This window comes from Amphiura filiformis, chromosome 6 (assembly GCF_039555335.1).
Source record: "Amphiura filiformis chromosome 6, Afil_fr2py, whole genome shotgun sequence".
Taxonomy (NCBI): domain Eukaryota; kingdom Metazoa; phylum Echinodermata; class Ophiuroidea; order Amphilepidida; family Amphiuridae; genus Amphiura; species Amphiura filiformis.
The window spans coordinates 40131528-40151144 of record NC_092633.1 but is presented as its reverse complement, the minus strand read 5'-3'; the positions used below and the strand labels follow the sequence as shown (position 1 = coordinate 40151144).

At 34.9% G+C, this 19617-nt stretch overlaps 1 protein-coding gene across 1 annotated transcript; it reads left to right on the top strand.

Moving 5' to 3' along the window:
- Positions 1–265: 265 nt before the first annotated feature.
- Positions 266–13768, top strand: LOC140155409 (SEC14-like protein 2). The gene is made up of 11 exons (XM_072178252.1): positions 266–377; positions 1193–1236; positions 4263–4325; positions 4587–4683; positions 8136–8230; positions 8511–8609; positions 9221–9365; positions 9950–10056; positions 10808–10953; positions 11754–11905; positions 13345–13768. Exons 1-11 carry the CDS (start codon positions 299–301, stop codon positions 13491–13493), a joined length of 1176 nt encoding a protein of 391 aa, XP_072034353.1. The 5' UTR covers positions 266–298; the 3' UTR covers positions 13494–13768.
- Positions 13769–19617: the final 5849 nt, after the last annotated feature.

The window sequence follows — 19617 nt, the reverse complement described above, 5'->3', positions numbered from 1 at the left end:
TGTTGTTCTGAGAGTTACACCCTCTCTAATGATCACAGAACCTTCCTAAAATGTTTCTTGTATCTTAACAAGGCTATAGAAGGCATCTCAACTTCCTAGACATATTTTTTGAAAAGTTGTAACTGAATTTCAAAAAATAAAATATATTTGAGGAAACCTCAAAAAAGGAAGCGGGGAGGGACGTGAAACATGTTTATCTTTTTATTTGGCCTAACACCTTTTTGTACTTGTCGACACAATGTTTCGTTTGCTTTTTAGTCATTATCCAATACATTTGTGGTTTTTTTTCATTCTTATAATGACCAAGTTTAAGGAAAACCTTCAAGATGTCTTGGAAACAAAACATGACGACTACTGTCTTCTGAGATTCTTACGAGGTAGGCCTAAATGATAAATAAATAAGGTATAAATAAGGGATACCGGTAGGCCTGTTTCATAGGCCTATTCCTTATGCATTGAGGAACGGTTTTGTCCAATTTTGGTCAAGCTAAACCCAACCAGGAAAATTGTTTTCTCTTTTTAAAATAAATATTAAATACAAAATCTTGTTATAGATTTTAGGTATTTCTCAAAATATCTCAAGACCCATCGGACCAATACTGTGCTTGTTTGTACTCATTTTTATGCATTTTTCACACTGATTCCATATATGGTCATGAAAATGTGCAATTCTGAAATACTTTGAATTTTTAAAGAAAATGTGTAAGGCTTGTCGTCTGCAGTCGACACCCGCGCCGCGTGCGTGGAGAGTGTAAAGATGTTTTACTAACATTAAAAGAAAACTAAAAAATAGTGTATAATCTCAATTAGAGGTGTTTTTTTTATTTCAGTATAAATAATTGCAATCACTATTTTGTAAGCACAAAATTAATTTTTTTCGATAGGGTATAGTTCAGATGTACCAAAGTTTTTGTCAAAACTGGCCCACAGTGCATTCTAAATTGAATGCCGATATCGCTTATTGAACCCGAAAGAGTATCGTATATATAATTTGTTCGTAAAAACGTACAAGTGGCAGCAGTTAATTTTATCCGAACCCGGATATTTAATTAGAATTATATTTATAATTATATTTTTTCGTTATATTTATAATTATATTTATATATATTAAATTGTTTGAAGTAATCATAGTCATCGAAACCGAATACATATTGTTTATTTTCTTGTTAATATTATCCTTATTTTATTTCAGCTCGGGAGTTTGATTTACAAAAGAGTGAATATATGTTTCGTCAGGTAAGAATGCAACATGCCTAAATATCAGTGGTAGGCCTATTGACCATTCCTATAACTGGTACCGTAAAATGGGGTAACTTTGAGCACTTTTCAGAGTTTTTAAACCACTACTTCCAAACAAAACCAGTTCTATTTCTAATTATATCTTTTTTTATGACATTAGGGTTCCCTTCTACACCTTGAAGTTGAAAAAGATTTTTAAATAATTTTGTAAGGGTGTCCTAGGGGTTAAGAATAGCCTGACCAAAGTTACCCCGCATTTGGGGCAACTTTGGTCAGAGTATTACATCCCATGAAGAAAAAAAAATCAAAATAATTGATCTTCGCTGTATATGGACAAGTTGGTATTTTTTGTGACATTTGACCCCTTGAAAAATTAATCAAGCACACGTCCATGCTCATAAATATCGATTTTTATTTTTCTGAAAAAATGTAAAAAATGCTCATTTTTGGTCAAAAATCCTGATTTTTTCGTAAATTTCGAGGATATTGGACATGAGCGACTATTATTTCTTCCAAATATATTTCTTAACAATTTGACACCAAATATGACTAAAAACAATATTGCTGTATGAAAATATGACCATTTAAAAAAATATATTTGACCGACCAAAGTTACCCCGCTGACCGAAGTTACCCCATTTTACGGTACTTTCCTACCGTTGATGGGGTGTGCTTTGATATCATGCCCTTCTTGACCTCACTTTCGTTATTTTAAAATCACGTGATACCCTTCTTGACCTTGCTTTTGTTGTTTTATAATACGTGATATCGATGTAGGCCCTACATCCCATCAACGACAGGAAAGTGCCAATTATAGGAAGGGACTATAGCGATAGTGAGATGATGCTTCAATCAGGGATCCATCATGTGATCTGTTCTTACGAAACCCGCAGCATGTCGGCGAACCTTATTTTGAGGTAAAAGCCTCAATGGACCCGGTCTGATATCGGCTGTAGGCCTACTTATTTCAAGTACAAATGTTAATTATTTAATTAATTATTGCCTTTTGTTTTTTGCTAATCCATATTCTGTACTGTCCAATTAATTAACTGCTTAATTTCTCAGAAAAATTGCATTTCACCGACGCCCAAGATCCAAAGAGCTCTTGATAAGTCGTATCATATTTTCAAAATTATACGTTATCTAGTGCCATTTTAAAGCTAAGGTTATTTACATTAGTTAATAAACTAAAAAAAAAAATCCAAAAAAGTAATATTTTGACATGTTTCCTGGTTTGGAAGAAACATGTCCCAAGTTCAAAATTGTTTGGATAATTATACTTTTTGGAAGATTGTTACACTGCAAAAACAGTGGAAAGTGATGGCAAGAATGTTTTTAGAAACGCTACGTTTAGAATAGGCCTATCAATGGATGTCAGATGTTAAAAATATTGAACACCATAACTGACCAATGTTCAGAAATTTGACATTATGATATTTAGCTTCTAAACGTGTTTACAAAGTGATGGGCAAAATTGTGTTAAGAAAAGTGTTTAAGACACGGTTTCAGATTTGAAGCAGGTTTGACTGCCAAAAATGGCAAAATATAAAGTTTCAAAAAATATTGTTTTAAATATGTTTTCTAGACTGAAATTTTGTGCAGAATTCATTTCTGAAGTCAGAAATGCACAATCTGTCATTGTTTTCCTGATATGAGCATTACAGTAGAGGCATATGCTTTTGACGGAGCTAAAAATATGAGATCCATAAGTGACAACATCATCACAACATATCTGAACTCTATTGGCACACTTATAAAGGCTCTGCAAGGCTCACATCATGTTGTAGTGCAAGTCTGACATCTGATTGGTGCACACACATTGAATATAGGTCACATGATTGCGCAATATTACAGGTACTAATTGTTCCCGATTTTGCTCAAAAATGGGGTGGCGAGTAAATTTGATAAAAAAATTAGAACTCAAAAAATATGCATTTTAGCACAAGTTTGGTACTATATCCCTGTAGTACTGTATCATGGGAATAACTGATTAGTTTTTTAAACATGTCGCCCTCATATTTTTTTTTTTGCGATTTTTCGAAATGCCAAATTTTACGTAATTTACAGATGTCACAAATTGTTAAAAAAATTAGAAAAGAAAATTGAGAAGGAATGGAAAGATATTAATGTTATACCCAAGTAGGAACTTATACTGTGCATAACTGATTAGTTTTTCAAGCCTATAGCTCTTGTAGTTTTCTTGTAATCCCGATTTTTATAAATGGCGGGAATTTTTACACACATCAAAATTTTAAGGGGTAGGGGAAACATTTTTACATTTTGCAAGTTTTTCCCTTAGTTAAAATGAACAAAGTTAGGTATCAAATGGAAGCCCATTCAATACTGCATAGACTGGTAGGTCAACCATCACTGTAGCACCTTCCTATCAAGAGTTATGATTTTTCAAATAATTTTTTTTGCCGAAAACAGCTTATTTTGGCATGTCAATTGTCACGAGGCATGTCGTATTTGAATGATTCTGGCACGCAAATGATTAAGTCAATCACAAAACAAATACCTGAATCCATCAAATAGTACCCTCAGCTGATATGTTAACATTTTAAAGGGCCATATCTATGTATATTGTAGACTCTATGAGTATACAAAGTTGGCATGTGAAAATTGTTGTCACCCAAAACGTGCATTTTTCGGGCAAAATCGGCCACAAATCAACATTTTGTAGCAAAACGATGTACGATGCACGCGTTTTGACAAAGAAATCATGTTCTACAAACAACTTTACCCTAGAAAAGACACCTTAGAAATTAAACATAGCTATTTTCACTCTGGAGTGAATTTTTACACACTTTGGCAGTGAAACCTGCTTCAAATCTGAGACCATGTCTTAACCCCAAAAACTGTTTTTGCTGTGTACGGAAAGCCATATCGGATGAATCTACAGCATAAGTATATGGCTGGCATACGGGTTATACTTGCGTTTCTTAATAAATGGAGTGAAATACAAAAACATAAATTTTAATAAGCGTAATTTGATTTTTGTGTAATTTTGTATATTAATTTAGGACATTGAGTGGCGAGCAAAAACCAAGATAGACACACTAGTTGATGATTACAAAGCTCCAGAGGTATGGTCTATTTTATTTTATATAGCCTATTTATTTTTTGCTTCTGTATCAGAATAAATTTGAGCGTGTCGGTGCGTCAAGTTCATAATCATTTAGGCTCACGCTCTTAATTTATTTTTTATAAAATTAAAAGAACCATTTTTAGGTAAGTTATACACAGCTGAAGTCGTGATAGTATTGGGATACAACAATATCAAGGTGTAAACAAGAATATGTTCTTTTGGTAAATATGTCTATTGTATAATTATACTCTTAATACAGGTTTGTGAAAAATATTGGGCTGGTGGTGTTCTAGATGGTTATGACAAAGAACAAGGGCCCATATGGATTCTCCCGGCTGGTACTATTGACCCAAAAGGTATGACTAGTGTATGGTGGGTCACGATGTTTCTGTGAGTTGCATCATTTAAAGAAAGATGGAACATGACTTTGATCAGGGTGGGGTCATGTTCCACTTTATTATGTGTTTATACTGAACAAAGTATAAGCCTAAACAACTTATTAGGATCATAGACTTCAGAGACGTATACAGCTGTTCAAGGGGGGGGGGTGCAAATAATACCAATTCCGACGGCATTAAAAGAATGCAGATTTTTTAAGTTGCCTCAGGAAAAGCAACATTGAAAAGGTTACAAATACTGACTTTGGTCAGTATAGCTCTGGTCAGTATAGCTCCCCAAACCAATTTAATGGGGCAAATGCGAGCCAAAATGGAACTTTTGAAACGGACTTGGCCCATTAATTTTATTGGTTAACGGATAACGTTCGTTACGATATACCCTCACCGGCTCCAATACTGCACACTGTTTAACCAATGATAATATTTTGAAGGCCTATAGCTTAAAGATGAGTGATCTGATCGACAGTATACACCGACACCGCCTGGCTAATAATTATTTAGTGGAGCAGGGACACTAAAATGAATACACGGGATCGATACACGTGAATTGCTATGCACGATTTTGATATCAGACGAAAATCTTCGAATACTGGGTTAGAAATTGATGAATTTCTCCCGCAAATGAATTTTTCTCAAGAAACCAGATGTGGTCTCATACACTCGAAAATACGTGTTGAACAGATATGATAGTCGCTAGAATGCGCTTTGAAAATTGGCCGTGCGCTTTGAACTCAAAATCTGCCCATTTTATATTGCGTTGGTCCCATGATGCAGTCATGTCTACAGTAGAATTCATCTCGACCTTTGCAGGACTTAACCCCATTAAAAGCTATTAAACCAAGATAACACTCATTGAAACAGCTCAACTGATTAAATCGGATCTTCTCTGGTTGTGCACAAGTGACTGTTTTCATGTGCGATATCGCAATAAAGCTGGTATTCATAGCTTCAGTTGGGTAACCGATTATAAAGGAAACGAAAGGAAACAATGTTATGTGTGGCTTTGTTCACGAAATCAGACAATGACGTGCTTTTTGTAAACCAGCATTCTTGAAAATGAGCAACATAATGATTTTTGACTTAACACGGTTTGGAAATAATTTCTTCATATTTTTGGTGTTATCTGTCGTTTACATGTCCTTCCTAAAACACAAAAGTACGACCCTCTCCAAACACCTAAATTAGCTAAAAATTTAGGACATGTTACAAAACTATATTGTCTAGAATTTTAGAAGAGTACTTTTAATATTGGCCGGTTATTTTTCACACAGCGACGTTAACTAGGCAATGTACTATTACCTATAACATTAACTAAAACACCAAAGTACGAATATTTCCAAACATCTAAATTAGCTAAAATTTAGGACATGTTAAAAACTATATTTTCTAGAACTTTAGAAGAGTACTTTTAATATTGGCCGGTTATTTTTCACACAGCGACGTTAACTATTGTCTGTCCAAATAACTTAGACACCCGGTTTTTAGGATATATTTCGAAAAGTTTTCACTTTGGCAAAAAGTCATGAAAGAAAAGTGGCTAAACACGGTTAGACCTAACAGAAATTATTGGTAAAGCGATAAAAAATATTCTTCCTTGTCTACTTTTATTCAATTTTGACCAATTTACAGCAAGATATCTGGGTCCAGCCGAATATTCCTAATGACTTGAAACTTTTGATGGGATAATCTATTTACAGTAAGGGGTGTTTGAACATTGTAATCATGCATATTGATCAGTGATTCCACCCTTTTTTCGTTGTTCCTTTTACTAATTCACAAATGCATTCAACAAAAGCATGTTTGCAATCTACCGCGAGAGGTCGTCACATGCATAACAAATACACTATACGATCAAATAGGTTGATGACCATATTTGATTGAATGGACTACACTGTGCCATGATTACGGTGAAGGACACCGGTTCAAATCCTTTGTTTGGAGCCAATCAATAATTTCATGCACAACCTCTATAACTCAAAAGATGTCACAGTTGGGGCATTATAACAAATGATAGGGCAAGTTACTATGCGTCTGGAGTGTATTGTGAATTATACTCCTCACCAATAACATCAGAACATTCATATGGCATACAATTTGTATTTTCTTAGAATTGTGCCAAGCCAAAAGCATGCACAGAAGAAGATTCAAATACCGCGCCGAATTGTTGTAATTGGTTGAGGGACAGCTGGGATCACTGAGTTAATACACTAAGAATAAATATATGCCAATTAGAAACACTGTCTGCATTTTATGACCTGAATTATATTTTTCATTTTTATCAAATGTTTTTGGTGAGGAGTATAATTAATTTACTGCTCATCCATTCACTATCCAAAATCACCATACCTACAAATCTGTATAATGAGACCTTCCAAAATAATGGTACCCAACTTCTACCAGATTATTTTTAAAGTGTTGAGAAAAACCTTCCAATTTCAATAGAATTTCTGGTAAACTTTCACTCAATGCATTGGAAACACAAAAATCCCGTTAGGTCTCAGCGAATGTTAACACTTTTCTTTCATGACTTTCTTTGAAAGTGTATATTTTTTCAAATAAGTAACAAAAACTGGGTGTCTAAGTTAATTGGACAGACAATAGTCATATCCCCATACTGTTAACGTAGGGCTATTTGTAAAGGTCACGCGTCAATGGGAAAGAGCACTGTGTATTGTGTATAGGAAAACGGACAGTAACTGCAGTATGCTGTAAATAGTGTAATACCCTGTATTGACTACAGCGTGTAGTACAGCTGCACTCACTGTAGGCAGTATAAAAGTCGATGACCATTGACTTCAATGGGGTATACAAGCTTATTCACGCACAACCAAGATCAATTACCCAGCTATTGTGAGTAGCCTTAGTTATGTCCCTCGGCTAATTATTAATTCTAAAGAGCTTTAAAGGTTTGAACCAAATGGCTAATCGTGGCTGTGGATTTAACCTACCATGGCGATTCCTGCCATCACTCTAAATTTCAAGGATTTAAAATAAATCCCAAGGGACTGTAGTTAGGGACCAATCAAGTGTTAGATTTAAAATTAAATCTTTAAGATTTAAAATTAAATCTTTAAGATTTAAAATTCAAATCTATAAGATTAATTTTAAATCTAAAATTGATTGGTCCCTAACTACAGTCTTAAGGATTTATTTTTCAATCCTTGTAATTTAGAGTGTGAAGATATAGGGTCGATGACACTGTGATCATCCCCCCCCCCCAACTTTTTCCTATCAAAATTTAGATTTTGGCATCACAAGAATGCTCATTTTTTTCCTCATAATCCTAAAATATTTTCCGTTTAGATGTTATGAACGGAAAAGTGACATTTTGGTACAGACCTCAATGTGAGGTAAAATACAATGCAGACAAATCCGATCTACCTTTAATTTTTGTGATTCTCAATTTTCAGGACTATTGTATTCTTGTAAAACCAGAGATATATTGACCTTCTTATATATGCAAATCACCAAATTGGTAAGAAACAACGAGACCAGATGTAAACAGGTTGGTAAGATTAAAATACAAATTCTTCTCCTCTCAACAAAATATTGTTTGGAAATCCTGAACACATGGTTAGCATTCAAATATAGCCTAAGCTTCTTATAGATATTCATTCCTAGCTCTGTGCAATTGAGGTACATGTATATCTCTATCCGTCTTACGTCTTGTTGTATATCCCAGTAGCGTGAAGCTCCGCCAGTAATCATGATAATAATACGATCGGCATACGACATTGTAGGTGCTGGAATTAACAATGTATTTCGTATTATGTATGTATCTATAGGCATGCCCGCGTATAGACTGGGGTACTACTGTGATCTTTGATGCTGAAGGCATTGGACTTCGTCATTTATGGAAACCATTTATAGATGTCGTAACAGAGGTAATAATATGAGTAGATGCATTTAGTTCATCTTTCTCCATCCATTTAGCATATGGGCCCTAAAAGATCAGTGCAAATTCTGCTCCACCATGTTACGTACATTAAATCAGATTGATGAACCAGGAGAGTGACCCGTCCATGACGGAGGAATGTTAGCCGTGAATTACATGAAACATACATTAATAGGCCTATCAATAGCTTGTAGTTCGTTTCAAGAATATTAGGTTTTATATTTTCAATCCATGATGATATAGATAAATATGCGATTGAAGAGGGCTATTGATACAGGACATTTAAAAGTTAACTAGGATACAGTGAGTGTTGATTGTGTTAAATGTTGACTGTGTTAAATGCTATAATCTTGGTAAACATGCTGGAAACTTTAATTATAGAATAGAGGTTACTAACCATCATTGCCTCATCGAACTAAATAAAACTAATACAGCACATAACAACACTGCTTTTTGATCAATAGAACTGCTAAGTATATGATAGATAATCACTTTCGTGCAAATGCTTACTTTGGAGATAACCAAGACAGTTGACTAAGGGTCTGAATTAAAATGAACTTCATTTAGTCATTCAATTAATTATCCGTATCTTACTTGCAGATACTGTCTACAGGAGAACTGCATTATCCAGAGACGGGTAAAAGAATATTTATCATTAAAGCACCAGCCATTTTCCCTGTTGCATTTTCTCTCTGCAAACCGTTTTTGAAAGAGCACACAAAGGAGAAAATCAAGGTCCTTGGTGGTAAGTTAAAGAGCTTCTATCAGGGTTATTGGTGTATCAACACTGCTGCATAGGTTCCTGAACTGGGGGCTACTGGGGGATAATATTTCAAGTTTTGGTAATCTATGGCTAGGCTCTCCCTTTAAATTAGATTTTTTTATTAATGTAATGCAACGGTTGAATTGGGATCAACTTTACTGCCCCCACCTCAACCCTAAGTCCTAATCCTATAAATACTTATCCTAATCTTAAATAATTCTAACCCTAACCCAATAAATACTAACCCTAACTCTAAATCCTATAAATACTATAATCCTAACTCTAAATACTATAATACTAATCCTAACCCTAAATCCTAACCATATAAGTACTAATCCTAACCCTAAATTATAACCCTATAAATACCAATCCTAACCCTAAATTGGAACCATATAAATACTAATCCTTAATCCTAATCCTAACACTAAATCCTAATACCTTAGAGTTGTGGCAGTGATAATTAACTAGCATGGTACAAAATGTGTAAATGTAGGTGTTTTGCATTATTAATTACCTTTTGACTCGAGCAGTTGGCTCCTCTTACCCTCCTCTGATCTCAATTTCAGGTAACTGGAAAGAAGTGGTATTAGAGCACATTGATGCTGATGTTTTACCTGTTCATTGGGGAGGGACTAAGACTGACCCTGATGGAGATCCAAAATGTCCAAGTATGGTGAGTATGTCACCCCCAGAGGATAATGGGTGAGTAAGCCAGGATTCCTTTGAATCAAAGGCATTTGGAATCAGTTACTTGGTAAATAAGTAATATAGATTTGTTTTTTCTGTATTTTTTTTAAACAGGGTCTTTAATTATAATTATTATTTTTCACAAAATTTGTTTGTGGATTTTTTAGAGCCACCAAAACTTTTAAATTAGCAGATAGGTGAGGTCTGCTTGTGCTCTGTCGACAAAGGGCAGTCTTCAGTGAACAGCTCTTTTCAGAGCCACCAGTAGGCAAGGGGTGATCTACATGTCTCATTCTTAGGTATAGTGAGCTACATGTACTCCTGCTCCTGACCAAAACTTGAAAGTTTCAAATGGCGATCTTGCCATTCCCCTGTCATAAAAGCCTATCCCACAATTAATTTGTTTGGTTGTGTGGGGTTTTTTTTTTTTTTTTTTGGGGGCAGCATTTGCTTATTTAATAGATGCATAATTATGTAGGTGTGTACAAAAATGATGAGTACAAATTGACAAAACCAATTTTCTACTCACATCTGAAGCTTTCGTCTAAATGTATGTTTGATTGCAAGAACCTCTGCACCACTGGTTTTCCTGTTGGACTTGCTGGTAGTCTCTTTCCCATTTACTTAAGCACTGATGATTTCATTGCTTTAGAACCCATATCATCTCAGGCAAAGCATAAACTGCATCACATGTCAGGCTTTCATTGCAAGACTTTTATTGCTTATTTTGTTTTCAGATAAAACCAGGTGGAGAAGTTCCAAAGAGTTATTATAAAAATGTAGACCGCTTTGAAGATGACACCAAGTATATAACTAAAGATATCTCCCGTGGTGCTGTACATGAAGTTGCTTTTGATGTATCACAGAGGGGAAGTCTGCTGAGGTAGGGAGCAATTCAAGACTTAGCATATTAGTACTATAAGTACGTCATTTAGGGGTTTAGAACCACAAGGTCCTATCTGCATTTTTTTGGTGAAATTGAAATTTTGGTACCAAAATGATAATGGAAACATTTTGGCCACAAGGTCTTATCTGCAGTGATTTTGAACAAAAATGAAAAATGTGGCCATTTGTATAAGGCCCATTTTTTGCCATAGATTTGTGTATGCAGGGGTCTTGATTGTCCAGAGCCACAAGGTCATATCTGCACAAAATTAAAGAATTGCTGTTACATGTACCTCAAAAATGAATGTCTTATTTGCAGATAGGACCTTGCTGCACTAAACCAACTGAATGAACTATAGCAGATTCAACCCATCGTTGGACATTTTTCACACAAAATCAAATTCAGGCTACCGGGCGATCATGCATATCATGTATGACTGGCAGATGATTAACCGGCAGCCTGGATTTGTTGGAAAAGAACGTCCCATGATGGGTTGAATATGCTATAATAAAAACATGTTCCTTGGACAGACCAGACCAGACTGAACCCTAACTGAAGTCAAAATGGGTGACATTGACATAAGGGTGGTCATTTTCTTCTCTGGAGGGGATTCTAAATAAGTGCTTTAATAACAGTCAAATTTTAAGAGTTTTTGATTAAAGCCAGGGATCCCTGGTTTTATTCGCCAATTCCCCCATGGAGCAGTGCAAATACTGTGCAAATCTTGCTATCCGATCCCTTGACAAGTCTCTCTCTCTCTTTGTGTTTGCTGATATTAATCTGAATTTGCTTCACAGATACCTGTTTAAGAGCAATGGCCACGATATCAGTTTTGGTATAAACTATATTGATGCTGCTGGGAAAAGGACTTCCATTTTGGAGATCAAACGATATAACAGTCATATGGTACCTGAAGATGGGGAAATGGAGCTAGAAAGACCTGGAAAATGTAAGATGCTACTATTCGCTGTCGTAGTGCACATTAGTAACCATTGGTTACTGCTCCAAGACTGGGCTCATACACCTGTTCCGAATTTTGATATGCCATATGTTTTGTGTTGTGATAATTTTGAGTTCGTAACAAAGAAAGCGTGATCCAGTTGACCTAGCAATGGTCATATTCTAATGTGCACTACGACCCGGGACTATGACAGCTAATTATCTTGATGTACCCACCATTTCCACTTGAATGACATCAGTGACACACACACATTTCAATTCCATACACCCATGCACAACACCCCCCCCCACCCCCCTTCCCGGTAAAAGCAGGAGGCAGAAAAAGGAAGGAATTTAAAAATTGTGAAACATTCAAGACTTGAAGATGTTTAAGATTATTCCTATCACTCTGGTTTGGTGAGTGGTAGTGTTTGTATATGTTATCGGCAATCTTTGTGACTGATCTTGATGACATCAACATGGGTTGCTTGCTGATTGATCATCTGATGGTAGATCTGATTGAGTTTGTACACCCTTGTTTATAGTGGTGTTACCCTTACTCCTTATCCATATGGCCTCTTTGAGCCAGCGGGTTGTTTTGTTTGCCTCTTGGTCGATGACTTTGGCCTCTCCCACCTAAAAAAGCATGGTTTTTCAATATCCCTAAAAAACATTCCACCATCCGCAAAGCTCTCGTACACCCTAAGGACAAACGAGACCCACTCCAGACAGCTGAAGCAGTCTGCAAAATTTGTTGCAAGAGCTGCCCAAAAACTTTCAATAGGGAAACAGGCCGCTTATTGTTAACCAGATTATAGAACACAAGACTGAATCTGAAAAAGCTGGCGAGAAAACTTTCCTCAGAGTGCAGAGAAAAGCATCAACTTCAGAAACATACAAATCAGCCATAGCAGACTGAGCAGAACACACAGCAACATATAATCACATAATTGGATGGGAGGAGGCCAAAGTCATCGACCAAGAGGCAAACAAAACAACCCACTGGCTCAAAGAGGCCACCATGAATAAGGATGAGGGGCATACAAACTTAATCAGATCTATGATCATATCATCAAGCAAGCAACCCATGTGATATCAAGATCAGTCACAAAAATTGCCGATAACATGTAGAAATGAGTGAACGAGATTCCTGATAGGAATCAAAATATTTCTAGTTAGTACCCAATTTATGTGTTTTGGACAGATCTGTTTTGAGAACTTTCGCTTATCAATGACTTTTCTGAACGATCCTGATGAATCAGTTTAGAGAACATAAGTTCATGATATTTTTGCCAGAGATATGAAAATCTTTTTTGAAAAAGTGGGGGGATGAGGCTGTGGATTATAAAATGCCCTTTTAATTAGGTTTAAAATACATAATTGAAAATTAAAGGAAAAAAATCATCAATTTTGTGTCAAACTTATTTTTGTTTTTTGTTTTGTTTTCAGATATAATGGTATTTGACAATAGTTACAGCTGGACAAGGGGTAAAAGAATCAGCTATTGGTTGGAAATTGTGGAACCAAGTTTAGATTTGATGGAAGGAGATGACGACACAGACTTCCTACAAGCTGTCATCCAGGAGTCTGATCCATAAGCATACAAGCGTCCCTTACAAAATATCAAGCATTTTATGGGCTTGTATGAGCATAATTTACGGGTTCTTGCCAGCTACCAGCATTCTTACAGGACTGTTAGCTTTTCAGAATTGCTTGGTTGGAGTGAGATATTGTTTGCTGACTGAAATCGTTAATTGTTGACAATTTTGTAAGGGGCAAAATGTCCTTGCAGGAGCGAGGACATCAACATAAATTATTGAAAACTGCAGCTGCACCATTAATCATGCCAATAAATGTGACCCAATTTTGTACCCTGTGGAACTCAGCATGAGAGAGTTTACCATTTTGAAGTGGTAGAGTGACAAGAAACTCCCTGATGCTGTGAAGTGAGGAAGTCTCAACTCAATTTTACACTTATCTAAAACACATAGGGTCAGTTTCTTGAAGCATGGCTAGTGGCCAGGCTTCCTAAGCCATCCGGCTTAAAAGCCCAATTAGTCCTATACCAGTGCTCACAATTTCACACAGTAGGCCTACCCAGCAAACACAAAAACGTTTTTAAAACGTTTTAAATAAGTTATATTTTGGGTTTTGGTTTAGGTAAAAACGTTTTAATAACATTAAAATGTCGGGTTATATAAAGGTCATGAAATCGTTTTAAAACGTTTTGTATGAAAACACACTACAACAATATTTTTAAAATGTTTTTGAAATGTCATTGTAAACTATATTTGCAAACATTTTTGGCCAAATATTTTGTCAACACTTAAATAACATTATGTTAAAATATTTGCACCCAGCAAACACAGAAATGTTCTTAAAATGTTTTTTACAAAACGTTTTAATAACATTTAAATGTTGGGTTATATAAAGGTCGTGAAAACATTTAAAAAATGTTATTGTAAATATTTTGGGCAAACATATTTTGCAAAATATTTTTTCAACCCAAAAATAACATTCTGTTTAGAATGATTTGTACCATGTTTTCAAAAAGGAATGTTATTAAAACGTTTTTATACCCTTTATATAACCCAACATTTAAATGTTTTCTGTAATACATTTGTGTTTGCTGTGCAGTAAATTACCAACAAATGTTTTTTAATGTTATGAAAACGTTTTACACCATTAATGTACCCTTTATATAACCCGGCATTTAAACGTTTTCTGACCTTTTATAACCTTTTGCGAATGATGTCGAAAACGTTTTGTGTTTGCTGGGTACATCACCTATAAAGATAAACCAATCAAATGGATCCGCATGGGACTTGGTTGCTATACAACATTTTGACAACAATTTTAAAATGTTGTTGCAGTGTTCTTTCATATTTCTCCTCACTATAAAAAAGTTTCAAGCATCCTCTTTTGTTGCTAAAGCAGATGGCAAAATGGTCCACTAATTATGACACTTTGGCTATAGTCTTTTAAGATTATATTCAAGCAATTAAAATTGTTAAAAGATGCATATATGATTTCTACTCACTTTAAATCAGTTGTATGCTCATGTTAATAGACACATTTGTTTCTTAGGGGTCGTTTTGAGCATTATCTTTTGTTGGTATAGCTAGTGGCATAATGGTTCATTAATTATGACACTTTGGATATATGTGACATGATCAAGGGGAATGAGTCACATGTCGGCCCTGGTCAAAAATGAATTTTACACATGCGTCTAAAGAGGACATTTAGAGCTGAAAACAATATAAAACAAAAGAATTTTAACACTTTCTTTGTCAATATCTCAAAATCAATATTAGCGACATCCGACTCATTTCCCTTGATCGTGTCACATATAGTCTTTAAGATATATTAAATCAATTAAAATTGTTTGAAGATGCATATGTGATTTCCTCACTTTAAATCAGTTGTACTCCAATGTACACATTTGTTTCTTTGGGTTGTTTTAGCATCTGGCAAAATGGTCCACTAATTATGACACTTTGCTATAATGATCAGGCATCGGAGTGACACGCATTGGCTACATCGACGCTGGAATTTTTAAAAAAAAGCTTCTTTTTCTTTGGTGTGTGTATGGTCCATCCATCACATGTCACTTTGGTGATCTTCTGAAATGTCTAATGGCAGCACCCATGGCTACTTAACGAATTGCTTAATTTGGATTTGGTGACAGTGAATTGAATAATCTTTCATTTTGAAAGCATGTGAGAACCAGGCATGGAAACCCTGTCAAATTCTATAACCTTCCCACCATTTTCTATACATAAAAATGAAATAATCACAACAAAAACAATTTATATGATAGAAAAATATTATTATTCAAACCTGTAGAACAATGGAAAAGTACAATAATTTACAACTTCAGAAATATTCCTCTCAAAGTTTTCAATAATGAAGTCTGCAGTGGAAGATGTGCTCAAGAGTCATAGCTGCCATGTGCAGTTTTATAATAAATCAGGAAAATCATTATCAAAATTTATTTGACCACATTCTTGATCCAAATATTTCAGAGAAACCGTTTTTCCATCAGTGGTGTAATATTCAGATTAAAACTGCAAGTGCTGTTGACCAGCTATAGATTCTATTACCAACATTCTCGCAATTGCAGGATATCTTACAATTAAAGTGTAGAAGATTCAATTGCAAAAGTCGAAATCAAATCTTTACAATTGGACAAAATTCCAGCTTCAGCACTTCTTCCACTAGAGTTTTCAATTTCTCTTATGTTATACAGTAGGCCCATTCCATGTCAACTCCAGGGATGTGCACCGCAGCACCTCTTCAATTTTTTTCTTTTTCTGTGTGGTGGTAGATATTGATGAGAAAGTAAAATCCTGAAAATTTGAGCTTCATACTCCATTTCTTTTTCCCGTGGCATCAATTTGAAATTTAGGGGTCAGCGTAAAAATGTGTCAAGAACTTGAAGCCAATTGGAGGTCCATAAATGTATAAAGGAACCCTTTAAAACTTTGAAAAGTATGTATCCTGGGGTACTTTTTTGGTGTAGAATTCAAATCTGCTATCAAAAACTTGTAACTCCTTTACTTTAAATGATATATAGGCCCTCAAAATGCGACTTAGTCCAACCAGGACCAACTTTGGGGGTCAGAACTCCAAAAGTAAAAATAATTTTAGCGTCAATTTTTGGCCAGTCAGAGCCCTTTGGTAGGACATTACTCTTATCAATATTGAGCATATTAGAATACATTTAGCTGAGATATTACCCATGGAAAACCACTTTTTTTTGCATTTTGACCCCCCCTGAAAACCAATGTCAGACAATTTGCCCTACCATCAACTTCAGGTATGTTGAAGATATGTTCTTGGACAACATTTCTGAGAGATATTACTTTTCACAGTTCTTGATGGCTTCCTTTACACATTAGTAAACATCGTTTGCCTACTCCATAGAGTTGTACATTTTTTGATTTTGCATGACCCCCAACTCTATGGAGAAATTTCAAATTGATGCCACGGAAAACGAAATGGAGTATGAAGCTCAAATTTTCAGGATTTTACTTTCTCATCAATATCTACCACCACACAGAAAAGAAAAAATGAAGAGGTGCTGCGGTGCACATCCCTGGAGTTGACATGGAATGGGCCAGTAGTGGATCCAGGATATGAAAAATGGTCAATTTATCATCGGGGAGAGGGAGCTGAGAGGATAAATTTGGCTAAAATCATTAAAGTAGGCCGATTTTCCCTCCCCGGATCCGCTATTGTTATAAGTTAATAAAACTCATTAACAAGTATATAATATTTATAAATATGGCAAGAAACAATTATGCTTTTGAATTCTTTACAATATGTTGTCATCATGTCAGTTTGTTATAATACTATCTTATATTAAATACAATTTTGATGACAATTGGACAATGTGAAACAAATCAATTTGAATATATTAACGAGATGCTGTCAAAGAATGCATTCTGAAGATTCAGGTTGAATCTTTCTCAGAGGTTGTATGAAATTCAAATGTAGCTGCTTAATGTGTTCATTCTATTTGCAATTCATACCCCCCCCCCCCCTGTGGAAGATATTTCCAAAATCTTCCACAGGGGTAGTGTGGATTTTAAATAGAATAGCCCATTACTTCAAAGACTCATAAGGCTAAAAAAAGTTGTCTCATAGCCACTGGCAGTTAATTTTTTTCTTTTTAAAACAATTTAATTTAAATTAATTGTATGAAAATTTGTGAGCATCAAAGTCAAGTATATTTTCTTCAAAATATTTCTCAGAATTTCATGATTTTACAGCAAAAAAAATGAAATAAAAAATTTGCCATTTCAGCTGAAATGGACGTGCTAAGAAAATTGAACACATGTGGGGGCTTTGAGACATAACATTTTTTAGCCTTTTTATCATAGTGATATTGCATATTGCCAAATAATAGTTTTTTATAACCCATCCTTATACAACCTGTATAAGCACCTTATGCGAATCACAGAGCATGACAAAGTCATCGCATCGTAAAAAAATCTGTAGCATTGCCCACTTTAATCATAATACATAGGGGTATTGTTTTTTAATTATAATAGTTTGGATGCTATTGTCATCATGTGGTGATTACAATGATATATTATAACCATCTAAAATCAAATTTGTTAAACTTTGTTACTTTATGGCTTAACATATGTAATCACATAACAATCAATATAATAACAATTCTCACTATTGTTTTGATCTTGTTGGCATAATTAATTTTGATATTGTCATTCATGTCTAACTCAGGGAGATTCGTAAAATTCATTTGAATTATGAAATAACTTCATATGATGCCCTTCCCAGCAAACGCAAAACCTTTTACAGAAAACGTTTAAATGTTGGGTTATATAAAGTGTACAAAACGTTTTAATAACATTTGGAAAACATTTGTGAAAACTTGATGCAAAACATTATAATATAATATTATTAAGTGTTGACAAAATATTTAGCAAAAATGTTTACCAAAAATATTTTCCAGTAACAATTTGACAACACACGTTGCAGTGTTTTGTTTTGTTTTCATATAAAACATTTAAAAATTGTTTTCTTAACTTTATATAACCAAACATTTAAATGTTATTAAAACATTTCGACCAAAACCAAAAATGCTTTTGTAACAATAATTTTGTGTTGTTTGTAAAATGACAGGACGTACTTTTATTTTATTGACACTGATCAAAAGTTTCGTTTGTGGCACTAAGCCCAAGACCCTTTTTTGTATGCGGGTGATATACAATTTGATATACAACTGGCCTCCGGTGGGTTAACCCATTTTAAACACATTTTTGCCTCACAAAATCAAAACAAAACATCCTTCTGCCCTTATATTTCACAGGCTTAAGGAATCGGAGAGCAACGTTTGCACAGTATTTTTTGTGGGACCTGAGAGCACAGCACTTGCATAAAATGTGTATTATATCGCAAATTTCAAAAAATCAAAATTATTTGATATCATCAGGACATTCCTCATATTCAAAATACAATTCGATCAGTAGCATAGCCAGCGGGGTGGCAGAGTGCCCCCCTGACAAAAAATGAAAGAGAAAATCTGTAGGGCAAAGAAAAAAAGAAAAAAAGCGGCAAGGAGCCCTTTTCCACCAAAATTCACCCGATCATGGGCCAAAATAGTGTAAAACTAATTTTGAACCTAGAAGAGTACAGTCTCTCTAAAAACAAAACCAGTATATGTATTTTTTTTTCATCTGTGCCCAAAATTTTTATTTTGCCCCTCTGACCAAGAAAGCTGCTACGCCCCTGAATTCGATATGTCTGATGTGCTCTCAGGTCCCACAAAAAATATGTGAAAACATCATTATCCTTAATATGAAAAATATGGGTTTTCCACTGATACCCAAATCTCAAGTTCGATGAAGACGTGAGGATGAGGTTGTTGATCAATCCATCCTCATTGGGCTATATTTCAGTTGAAATCCATACACCTCCTATGGAAGACATGACCTTAATCTCCTACACAAGGAGAGTGAATCTCAAATGGGGTAACCTGGATGGGTGACTCTATTTGAATCTACACTCCCTCTGTGAGAGATTAAGATCATGTCTTCCATAGGGGGTGTATGGACTTCAACTGGAATTGCCCAATTACCCGTCAATTACAATAAGTAAAAAACAAACAAATACAATACTGTGGTAATATCTCTATACATAAATATCCAAATATACATAGTAAAAACAATATGCTAACTCTGCATGGAACTTCAA

Bases quoted from the DNA above. Each gene is read 5' to 3' on its own strand.
- LOC140155409 (XM_072178252.1), top strand. From the start codon at position 299: ATGACCAAGTTTAAGGAAAACCTTCAAGATGTCTTGGAAACAAAACAT. The intron at 378-1,192 runs GTAGGCCTAAAT...ATTTTATTTCAG, and splicing joins TCTTCTGAGATTCTTACGAG to CTCGGGAGTTTGATTTACAA. The intron at 8,231-8,510 runs GTTGGTAAGATT...ATGTATCTATAG, and splicing joins ACGAGACCAGATGTAAACAG to GCATGCCCGCGTATAGACTG.